At 31.8% G+C, this 12,395-nt stretch overlaps 1 protein-coding gene across 1 annotated transcript; it reads left to right on the forward strand.

Annotated features, from left to right (window-relative positions):
- The first annotated feature begins 6,423 nt into the window (after positions 1-6,423).
- LOC105771607 (protein SRG1) lies at positions 6,424-8,890 on the forward strand. The gene is made up of 4 exons (XM_012593039.2): positions 6,424-6,774; positions 6,917-7,164; positions 8,053-8,377; positions 8,461-8,890. Exons 1-4 carry the CDS (start codon positions 6,532-6,534, stop codon positions 8,725-8,727), a joined length of 1,083 nt encoding a protein of 360 aa, XP_012448493.1. The 5' UTR covers positions 6,424-6,531; the 3' UTR covers positions 8,728-8,890.
- Positions 8,891-12,395: the final 3,505 nt, after the last annotated feature.

Below are 12,395 nucleotides of genomic sequence, written 5' to 3' on the forward strand. Positions count from 1 at the left end.
TTGATATTTGATTGCTTGGATTGAAAGTTTTGAATTAGCAAACGTAATTGAAATGGTTAGATATTGAATTATAATTCGTATAAGAGAATGTTCGATAAAGCATGATTTGTGTGGTTAGATATATGATTCAAATAGATGATTTTGACTTGTATGAATAAGAGGTTGGTTTATTAATTTATTTCAGAAAATTTTATAAAGGAGAATACATTACTAGGCGTTTGAATTGTAAAGAATGTCCAATCTAAACTGTGTATTGTTTGGTAATGCCTCGTAACCCTAGTCCGGCGACGGACACGGGTTAGGGGTGTTACATATATTCCAAGTCTTGGGTTCGTCTTCTTTTTTGGATTCTCTCCTTCAAGTTTTTTTTTCTCTTTTTCAATTTCTAGGTAGTTGGATTTTTTCTATTTGTTTCTTGAGAAAATATGAGATAGAACAAAAAAAATGGTAGATGCAAGCAACTCCATTGGATTTTTATCTTCTTACTTTATAAGTTTATAAGGATTTAAAGCTTTTTATCTAAGAATTTAACGTCAACCCTATTTGTTTAACTAGGATTAAGCTTCTATGCCCCATTACTACTCTTCTTTTTTGCCATGTTTACAGGCTCATCACCACTCAAGCTATCCCTTTTTTTTGTATTAGTAACGTTTTTGTTTGGAATTGTGATATGATTTTGAGTTGTTGGGGGTTCTTAGAGGTTATGAAGGGATTGTATGCAAAGAAACATACACAGTTGAATAAAAACCAACAAGAATCAGACCCAAATGAGAAAGTAGGTCAGAGATCTGAATTAGATAAGCAAAATAAGGTGAATTTCCTTAAAACACCTATATTATATCTTATCTTTAATTTGGATTTCTGTTATATAAGTTTAATATATTGAACTATCTATAGGTGAACAAACATGAAAGGCAAAGAGTAAGATCAACAACGTCAAACAACTCTAGTTCTAGATCAAAGACATGGCAACCTTCATTACAAAGCATCTTTGAGGCAGTAAGCTAAAAGATGTTTGGTATTTTTGCACATCAATGGCTGCATAATAGACCCAAGCTTCTTTTTTCAACATGTAAAAAATCAAATACAGTTTCTCACTTTAGGATTGAAAACGAAACACAAAGAGATAGAAAACAAAACAATTGGTGAAAGAAAAAAAATCAAACAGATAGAAGAGAGGTAAAAGATGAAAAGGTCAGATAGAGATGGTAAAAGGAAAAATGAAAAAAAAGAAAAGAGGTAGAATAAGATGATGGGGAAAGGACATTTAAAAAATAAATGAAAGGGTTTTAAAAAGTATAAAATGAAATGGAAAATAATTAAAAGAGAACAACTTTTCAGGTCAAATAGAGTGACACGTGGTAGCGCACGAGTGGTCAGCGCTGCCACATCAGCAAAAAATTAATGTCGTTAGGCTTAGGTGTCAATAGAGTGGACTGAAAAAAGTTTGGGTATCAATCTAGGAAAATAAACCATAAGTGTCAATATGAGAGAACTGGACAAGTTATGGTACCAATTTTATATTTAGCCCTTTTTTAAACTATTAAAAAACAATTTTTTTGAATTTTTTCTTATTTTAAAAATGTACAGAAACCTAATTTTCGAGTAGAGAAAATAATGTAATGTGGAATCTTTCATGAAATGAAAAACTTAGAAAAAAAAATTCTTTTCTTGGCTTTTTTTTTTCACTTGTCATCGATAACTTCCAAGCTTGATTTCTTTTGAACCATTTGATATATATATATATATATATATATATATATATATATATATATATATGTGACTGAATGAGGGAAATATGTCGAAAATTAAAAATATTTGGCCATATAGGCCTTTTTATTTAAAGTTAGGGAAATAGTCCATTTTTGGAGAAAGTGTGTGAAAGGGCACGCTTTCCTCCAACAGTAAATTCCCAATGGTCAAATTTCAAATTCGGCCAACGGTAAAATTATAAATGGCCCAACGAGAACTTTTTTCCTATATATACCTAAGCCATTTTCCACTCGTTTCACTCAAATCCAATTCTTTCAATTCTCTCAAGATTAGTTCCAAATCTTCCAATAAATTTGTATAAAAATATTCTAGTTTTACTTTATTACTTTGTAAATTATTCATTTTGATCAATTTTTCTCGAATGAAAAGTTCTCTTATTCGTTTCGACGGCAAGCAGATTTTCGTTGCGTAATCGACAATGGTAAGGAAATTTTTTTATTTCCATTAATTTTAATTAAGTTAATTTTAAAGTTTTTAAAATATTTTATTGATAAAAATAGGCAAATGATAGGGTTTTGGAGGGGTCCCTACACAATTTATCCAAGAGAGCACCCAGTGAAATTCATCGTCATTTGTAAGATGCGGGATTCTTACATGCATCTTGTATGCTCGGGAGTTGTAAATTGGATCTCACACTGATCAATGCGTTGGTGGAAAGATGGAGACCCGAGACACATATATTCCATCTTCATGCAGTGAATGTACAATCACACCCAAGGACGTAGTTTTACAACTCAATTAACCAATGGATGGGTCACTCGTTATGGGGATAGTGATCGTTCCCAGTTAGGAGGACCTCTGTGAGACATTTTTAGGGAAGGTGCCGAGCAAGTTCCAAGGTGGTCAGATAGAGATGAAATGGTTGAAAGATAATTTCGATAAACTTGATAACAATGCGTCTGCCATTGAAAAAGAACAACACACCCAAGCATTCATCTTGAGGTTAATCGGGGGCATTCTAATGCCTGATAAATCTCAAAATTTGGTACACATAAGGTAGCTACTACATCTAGTCAACTTTTACAGAATGTAGTCAACTTAGTTAGGGATCAGCCGTGTTGGCCACATTGTAACGGGAGTTGTTGCATATTTGTGTAGGATTCGACCAACTTTTTGGATGGCGGCGCAATTGAATATTCGGTACCAACTTGAATGGGGCACTCGACACTGACGGCCACATACTCTCATCTAGCACCAGTGTGAATTCAGATTTCCATACATTATAAAAGTGTTCTAGTCTATACACTTCATTAATATTTGGTACCAACTGTATACATATTGCATTTGTAAAAAGAGACATGTTCAAACCTTAAAAGCGATATTGTTGGAAAAGACAACCACAAATCCTAAATACAACAATAAAACAAACATGAACATTAAAAAAATATATTGTTTCACGATATTTTTGTAAGTATTTTATTATTTTACTACTATACAAGAGAAAGAAAACGTACACGCACCCACTTAGATTACCATATAAACACAACTTATGAATCGATGCTATAACTTTGAGAATGTAGTGAAAACGTTTATTAATCATTTTCAATCTCATCCAAATGCAATGCGACATTGAATCTCCCTTATGCTGACGTTAGTGAGACATGGTATGTTTACCAACATAAAATAATACAATTTTGATTTTAACATGTAACTAAACTTATTTCTTTTTATGGACATGGCCAAATTTTGAAACAAATCTTATTTGAAGAGTTTTAGGTGTTTGACAAAGATCAGATTCTGGAAGGAACCAAATGTATCTTTGGACTTTTCTATTACATTATATTTAAAACGATTATGATCCATTATATACTAATTGCCAAGTTTAGTAAATCTTTATTTATCCTATTCTTTTTAAAGGTAAATTCATTAATTCATTCAATGAATGGAACTATACAATTTGGAGAGAGAGAAAAATAGCAAACACTCGTCGTAAATGGTGAAGGACAAGCTCCATCAACACAACAAAGACTGTAGCCTCAGTATCAATAAAACATTATGACATGTTGACAATTGACTTTGTCACAACTCAAGCATGACATATCTAGAGAGGTTGCCAACACTTAATACGATAATGAAATCAGCCTCGGATAGTCCAAAGCGGCGAGCAAAAATTGACAAAAGAATCGAGTATTCACCAAACTAAAAAGGACGACAACAAAATCATCCCTAAAATCACTTGTAAAACTAAAATTACATGCATAAGCAAGACTAAAAAACGTGCTACAAGAGCAGACAAAAACTTCTAAAACTGAAGACTTATTAAACAATGAAAAAACAAACAAAAAACATATAAAACTTAAGGCAACACAGGTGCAAATCGACACGTGAAATCATTTATTATTCTGAAATGCTCTCAAACAAGAAACAAATTAAGAAGTTGACGAAGAGCCACCCACTTTCCAAGAAAAAACTATTGGTGGCTGGTGGAGTTTTAGCGAACAACATGCATCGTCATTTGTCTATCACAACTTGTAAAGACAACAAAAATACCTACAAAATAGATCTACAAACTGAAAAAAGAGAAGACCTGTGTAGTGAATGAGAAGAAGAAAGAAAGAAAGAAAGGGTTGATGAGAGAGAAAAAAGGTAGGTGATGGTCAACCCGAAATCTGGCACTGCCGCTAAACAAAACAAAAAACAAGAAGCAAACGGCTTGGAGAAAAAAAGAAATTTTTTTTAAGTATTTATCCTATTTCTTTTAAAGCTTATTTATTGGGAAAATAACCAATAAAAGCTCTTTTATTTTTAAAATTACCGAAATGGGCTAGGTTTTGAATTAATTACCGAAATGGACCATTTCCCTCAAAAACGCGTCCATGTCAGCGCGTTGTCAGGGGATAAAGCAGGAAAACGCTTCCTTAAGAAAGCACTTTGTCCACGTGGACAAAAAACGCTTCCTCAAGGAAGCGCTTTTCACGATGAATGACGCTTCTGAAGGAAGCGCTTTGTCCATGTGGACACAAAGCGCTCCCTCAAGGAAGCGTTTTCTATCCACGTGGACAAAGCGCTTCCTTGAGGAAGCACTTTCCCCGTTTTTTAGGATTTAGGGTTTTTTGCAATTAGAGTTAGGGTTTTAGGGTTTTTGAGTTTTTAGATTTTAGGGTTTTAAGGAAAAAATTAAATAAATAAGGGTTTAAGGTTTAGGGTTTCTTAATTAAATTAATTATAAATTTTAAAAATTGGAAATTATTTATTAAGTCTAACTTTATTTAAATATAGTTAAATATTAATTACAATTATTATATTTTTCTCGAATTTTGAATTTAAACTTTTACAGTTTAAAATATATATTAAATATTAAAATATTAAAATTTATGTTAAATTCCATTAAATAAAGTTATTAATACTTATTTATAAATCATTCCTAACAATCAATAAATTATTTATCCATGATCTTAAAACCTTAATTAAGGAATTATTATCCTAAAATATTCTATTATTAATATGATTGTATTATATTAAATTTCATGTATTTTTTGCATATTATATTATATTAATATTTTTAATTTATTATCAATTTAAAATTACAGCAAAAGATAAATTTAATATATATATATATATATATAAACTTTTAACTCTTTTTCTGTTTTTCATAAAAAAAACTCTCTCTCTCTCTATATATAAACTTTTAACTCTTTTTTCTGTTTTTCATAAAAAAACTCTTTTTTATTTTAAAATTTGAAAATACAAAAATTCATTATATATTTTATTTTAATTTATTATTAAAAATTCTTTTAATAAATTTAATTTTTACTAAAAGCATTTAATTTTATTAGTTTTTTTAGAAGAGTTTAAAATATATAACGAATAACAACTAGTTTTATTTGATTTTTCCTTAAAAACCCTAAATACTAAACCCCAATCTAATTTTTTAAAAATTTTATAATTACTTTACTCAAGTAATCCTAAACCCTAATTTATTTAATTTTTCTTAAAACCCTAAACCCTAAACCCTAAACCCTAAACCCTAATCTAATTTTTTAAAATTTATAATTAATTTACTCAAGTAATCCTAAACCCTAATTTATTTAATTTTTCCTTAAAACCATAAACACAAAACCCTAATCTATATTTAAAATTTATAATTAATTTAATTAAGAAACCCTAAACCCTTATTTATTTAATTTTTTCCTTAAACCCTAAAATCTAAATACTCAAAACCCTCAAAACCCTAGCTCTAATTGCAAAAAACCTTAAATCCTAAAACACGGGAAAAGTGCTTCCTCAAGGAAGCACTTTGTCCACTTGGACACAAAGTGCTCCCTCAAGGAAGCATTTTCTGTCCACGTGGACAAAGCGCTTCCTTGAGGAAGCGTTTTTTGTCCACGTGGACAAAGCGCTTCCTTAAAGAAGCGTTTTCCTACTTTATCCCCTGACAACGCGCTCATGTGGATGCGTTTTTAGGGGAAATGGTCCATTTCGGTAATTTTAAAAATAAAGGGGCTTTTATTGGTTATTTGCCCTTATTTATTTTGTTCTTTTTTAATTTTTTATTTTTTTAAAATAACATTATTTTAAATCCACTTATAAAATTTTAAAAGATACATCACCATTATTTAACTTTATTGATAGAATTAAAAAATTATATATCAAAATAGTCACAAGTTTTAAATTATTTACTTACATACGCATTTTGAAAGGAGAAACCAGCAGAGTATAATGATAACTTCCTTTATTTAAGTGTTGAAAATTGCCATCCAACTATCACCGTTTTTACTTGGAGAGAGACAGAGAGGTAGCAAAGCCATTATCAAAGCAATGACTATGAACCCAGAGTTAGCAAAGCTAGGAAGATCACTCTTGGTGCCTAGTGTCCAAGAGTTATCAAAGAAGCCATTGAAAGAAGTTCCCCCTCGATACATACGCACTGATGAAGACCCTCCCTTCCCATCTCACCCAAATCCGTTGCCACAAGTCCCTGTTATAGATATGCACAAGTTATTTTCACGAGAAGAAATAGAGCGGTTGCATCATGCATGCAAAGAATGGGGTTTCTTCCAGGTACTCCTTTTCTCCTACTAGCTATCTGCAGCTTCAAATTTCCGTTTCAAAACCAATATATTATAGACTGAGATTTGGCAGTACTGCGTGAGATTTTGGGTTTGACTCTAAATTCTAAAACATGCATGGAACTGTGTTGCAGTTAATCAACCATGAAGTGAGCACTTCACTGGTGGAAAAAGTGAAGATGGAGGTCCAAGAATTTTTCAAACTTCCAATGGAAGAGAAGAAAAAGCTTTGGCAAAAACCAGATGAAATAGAGGGGTTTGGACAGGCCTTTGTTGTGTCCGAGGAGCAGAAGCTTAACTGGGGAGATATGTTCTACATGATCTCCCTTCCAACTTATTTGAGAAAACCTCACTTATTCCCTAATCTGCCAAGCACCCTCAGGTTCTTTATCAGCATCTGTCAATAATTTCATTCTAAAAGAAAGATACTGACTAGAATAGTCATTTCTACCTTTTTACTGAGATCATAAAAGATTCAGCGTTTGGATGGACGGTGCGTTTACCTACGGTTAGTGTAAAAATAGCGGTGGCGGTGAGATTAGACACTATAGCGATACTGTATCGTGAGATAAAAAGTAAACTAAATGCACCGTACCGCACCCAATCGCCCATCCAAACCTACCCTCAGTTGACATTAGACTTGACCTGAGGTTTTGGACAAAAATAAAAATAAAGTCAGTTTAAAAAGTAAGCCGGGTCTTGGGTAAGACATTTTCTGCCCGGGCTCGGCCCGAATTCACAAAAAGATGAAAAAATCTTTGTTTTTTTTTTTTTGCTGTTTTAATTCTATTTTTTTGTTATTTTTTTCTATTGGGCAATCATTTCACTATTATATTACTATTTTGTTGTTATTGTTTGGATATTGTATAAGACTTGTTTTATTATTAATTTTATTATTATTTTAGATGCATTTGCTTAATAACTTGCATATATTTTTATGTTATTTAAGTAGACATATTTTTTAAAATTTATTTTTAATTTTTTGGGAAATATTTATTTTAATGTTTTTAGTATTTTTTATGTATTTTATATATTTAAAATTTATATAAAAAATTAATATGGGCTGGTCAAGCCGGGTCTAAATTTTAACATTTGTATCCGGATCGGATTTGTGTAAAATTTTAGGCATCATTTTTGGGCCGGATCCGAGCCTAGCAAATGGGCATAAGATTTTGATTGGATCCAGTCTAACCCGACCCATGAACATCTCTAGCAAGCAAAAATTAATGGCTTTTTTTTTGGTCTTATTTCTTTTAATAATTAATTACAGAGAAACCCTAGAAATTTATTCTGTTGAATTGAAACATCTTGCCATGAAACTGTTAGAGCATATGGGAAAAGCTCTAGGGATGGACCCTAATGACATGAGAGTCCTGTTTGAAGAAGGGCTTCAAGCGATGAGGATGAACTATTATCCCCCATGCCCACAGCCAGAGGTTGCAATTGGTCTAAGCGCTCATTCTGATCCCGTTGGCCTCACCATTCTACTCCAAATCAACGAGATGGAAGGCCTTCAAGTAAAGAAAAGTGGTGTTTGGGTCCCCATTAGACCCCTAGAAAATGCTTTTGTGGTCAATATTGGAGACCTTATGGAGGTAGTTATTAATTTATATAATGCATGATCAACCTATAAATTTTATTAAGTGTTAAAAGGTATTGGTTTGTACTGAGGTTGCAGATAGTATCCAATGGGGTATACCCAAGCGTTGAGCACCGTGCGACCGTGAACTCAGTTAAAGAAAGGCTTTCAATAGTTACGGTGTATAGCCCGAGATTGGATGGGGATTTGGGCCCAGCACCAAGCCTCCTTTCTCCACAAACTCCACCACTGTTCAAAAGAATAGGCGTTGCTGACTACTTCAAAGGTCTCTACACCCGCGAGCTCCGTGGAAAGTCGTATGTGGATTACTTGAGGATTCAACCTCAAGAAACTAATACAAACTAAACACTACACAACTACATTACAAATCAAGCCGTGCCATGTTTGTCTTATTATCGGTGTGCCAGTTGATTTTTAATTCATGTTTCGTTTCAGAATTCCTCTGGAGTGTAAGTTGCTGCTGTTTTTCTTGTATCAATAAATTAAAGATTCTCATCGGTTTGCAACATTTTTATTGGTTTTCTTTTTCTCACTGAAAGTGTACGGTTTTATGCAAAGTGAAATATAAAATATAATTTTAATTTATCACGTAATTAATTTAATTAAATAAATTAAAGATTATTTACAAAAATGACCCGTTTTCAATAGTGTCCATCGGTGTCACCAATCTACTTTTCTCTCAATCATGCTTTAATCATTATTTTTAAAAAAAATATTTTTTTAGTGAGGTCGCTTGACATAGTAACGGCATTGGACTGAACTGTGATTATATAAACCGTTTAAAGACCTGATGAAGCAATTACCTTTTTAGATTGGCTGAAAAAAAGGGTACGTATAACAGTATAAACATTTTCAATTTATTCCTTTGAGGAATTTTTTTGGGGGATATATTTAGATAATTTAAAAATATATATAAATATATAAATATATAATTTTATTGTTTTTAAAAAATATAAAAATGAGATATATTTATTTTTATCATTCTTATATTTTTAAATGCTATTTAAATTTAATTTCTAAAGAGAACAAATCAAACATACAAATAGATCAAAAATTGAAAATCATTTAATTTGGTGCCCCCGTGCTATTAGATAGAGGTGTCCATGGGTCGAGTTGAGCCCAACAAAAATTTAGGCTAGTCTGTTAGGTCTAGGCCCAACTTGACCCGAAAAATGGACCTAAAATTTTACCAACTCCTGACCCGAATAAAAATGCTAAAACTCAAACCCAGCCTGACCGTATTAATTTATTATTAATTTATATAATTTTTTTAAAAATATAATACATAAAAAATACTAACAAATTGATTTTTTTTTAAAAAAATATGTATACTTAAATAACGCTAAGATAAATACAACTTAACAAGTAAATTTAAAATGCCTCTAGAATAATAACAAAATTAACAATAAAACAAGAGTTATACAATATTCAAATACTAACAATAAAATAGTAACAATATAATTGTAAAATGATAGCAAACTAGAGAAAATAAAGAAAATAAAAAAAAGCAACAAAAAAATAGTTTTTTTTTGCAGCCAGCCGGGGCTAAAAAAGCCTGACCTGAGGCCTATATTTTTAGACCTATATTTTTATTAAAATCCTCTCATTTCTCAGGTGACTCGACCCATGAACATATCTACTATTAAAAAAAAACCATTTCTTTAACCAATCATCACATTTTATGTGGCATGCCTTGATATAAGATAAAACTAGGTTAAAATCAAGAAATTTCACTAAATAATTCATAACTATTTAATTTTTATTTTAATTTTTGCAATTATGACGTTGAAAAAAGTCATTTTTAAGTATAATAGATGGAGTACGGGCATTCCCAATTTGATTTTCCTTTTGGGATATACAAGTCCACAAAAACTTAAAATCTCTATGGACGACAGAAGCTTTCCTTTCACTCTATTTCTCCGGATTTATATCTTTTAATATAGTTGTTATTGTAGATAAATTTGAATTCGAATACATTCTTATTTAAAAATTTTAAAATATATATATTAAATGATATTATTGATATTTAGACTAATAATATCAAAATGTATTTATTATCAAAATAAAATGCCCACAAATTACTGAAGGGTGATAATTGAGTGAGCCTTTTTTTGTCGGTGGATACCACCACAGTCGACACCCACAAGAGATCTTTAATTCATGCCCATACAACAAACTTACTTCTTTGGGTAACTACTCAACAACAACAAAGATCATGGCTCATAACGACCCTTCAGGGCATTTCAATGAAATTTTTTCTTCTTTAAAAATTATTAAATCCCTATTTTTAAAATATTATTTTAAAAAAAATCTCAATTCCTATTGATATGAAGGCTTTTTCTCTAGGGACCATAAAACACTCTTTCATCACCTTGACCTTTGGCTTTGGTTTCTAAAGAGGGTAAGATCACACCATGATTACTTTCTCTCAAAGTGTTGGTGTGGCTGATAGAATTGACAATTTTTTTTTTTAAATATTTGGACCAATAAAATTATGTGTGATTCGTAAGCTTGTACATACATTTATGAATAAATTCCAATATGATTACAAGCACACGTCGTAATCTTACCAACTTTTCATATCATGGAAGCTGTAGCTATTGATGCTGACTTTTCCTTTTGTTTCAAGCCTTTCCTTTCAAAAGAAGTGATTAACCCATCCCACAGCCATTACTTATGCCGTATTGATATCAATAGGTGATTTCTAACAAAAGCAAAAGTTTATCCACAACCACATCTAGTAATAAATTCATTTTAGTATTTTAGGAATCAAATTGGTATCTAACATAATCTTTCTCGCATGCGATTGAGGGAATAGAAACTTCAAGACGGAATATTCCCGAAACTTCTGTTTCTATAAAAAATAATTTGACGATATTATGTTAAATTTTATTTCTTAAAATACTAGTTTGTTTATTAAGGAAGTTGGAGTTTGCGTTTTTTTTTGGAGCTAAATAGGTTATTTTTTAGTTAATTGGTTAAATAGGTCATTTTTTACAAGACTTAAGAAAATAGGTTGATTTTGGATAGAGAGTGTGAAAGCGCACCCAACTAGACTCGTTTTCACACTCTCTCTTCTCGGCCACCGATTTTTAAGGTTTTTTAAGGTTAAGGTTAGTTATTAGGGTTGAGGTTTTTTTGTTTAGGGTTTAGGGTTTTTATTGAGTTTTGAGGGTGAAATTGTGAAAGTTTATAGGTAGATTTGAGGGGTTGGGGATGCGATAATGCATCTCAGAACACATACACTTCATATGTCATGTCGGTATAAGACCATAACCTCAGAAACCTATCCTATGGAAGTCGAGTTCTAGGGTGACAGTACTTGATACGGTCATGGGTCGAAGTCTAAGTGAAGGTCTCAGTCGACGACCGTTATGTGGTCACAAGTTCGAGTATAACTGGGGGCCAGTTGATGGCCATTATGCAGTCACAAGTTCGAGTATAATTGAGGGGCTAGTTGACGGTTGTTATGCTGTAACGAGTTCAAGCTTTTTGGATATCCAGAAATGATTGCCTTATGTATACCATATATAAGATTGAGACCATAATCATAGGGAAAACTGAAGAGCTTTCCAATGTTAGCAATGTAATTCTTTTTCTCTATTTTTAGGCAGTCAACATCTTTAACCTTTCATTCTTATCCAAATGTTGACACCAATGTGGACACAAGAGGACTCTCAGGCAGAGAGTGGATGTTTCGGCGCAGTAGAGGTCAAATTCGGGTTGGTGCGACAGTGGTTGTGTAACACCCCTTACCCTTATTCAACTCCAGAATAGGGTATGAGGCATTACTAGAACACTTACACATGTAAACGTATTAAACCGAGTTACAAAATTTCATTCAAATTTAAACTCTTCAAATTTTTAACATGCTTTTATAATTCTTTATAACATATCCTCAAAATATTATATTCATAACAAATAGGGCCTACGAGACCCGATACTTACTCATGTAATTCAAAGCTCCATTTCCATTTTATTCAATTCACAATATTTCGTGTTCACAATTCAAA

This window comes from Gossypium raimondii, chromosome 6, assembly GCF_025698545.1.
Source record: "Gossypium raimondii isolate GPD5lz chromosome 6, ASM2569854v1, whole genome shotgun sequence".
Taxonomy (NCBI): Eukaryota; Viridiplantae; Streptophyta; class Magnoliopsida; order Malvales; family Malvaceae; genus Gossypium; species Gossypium raimondii.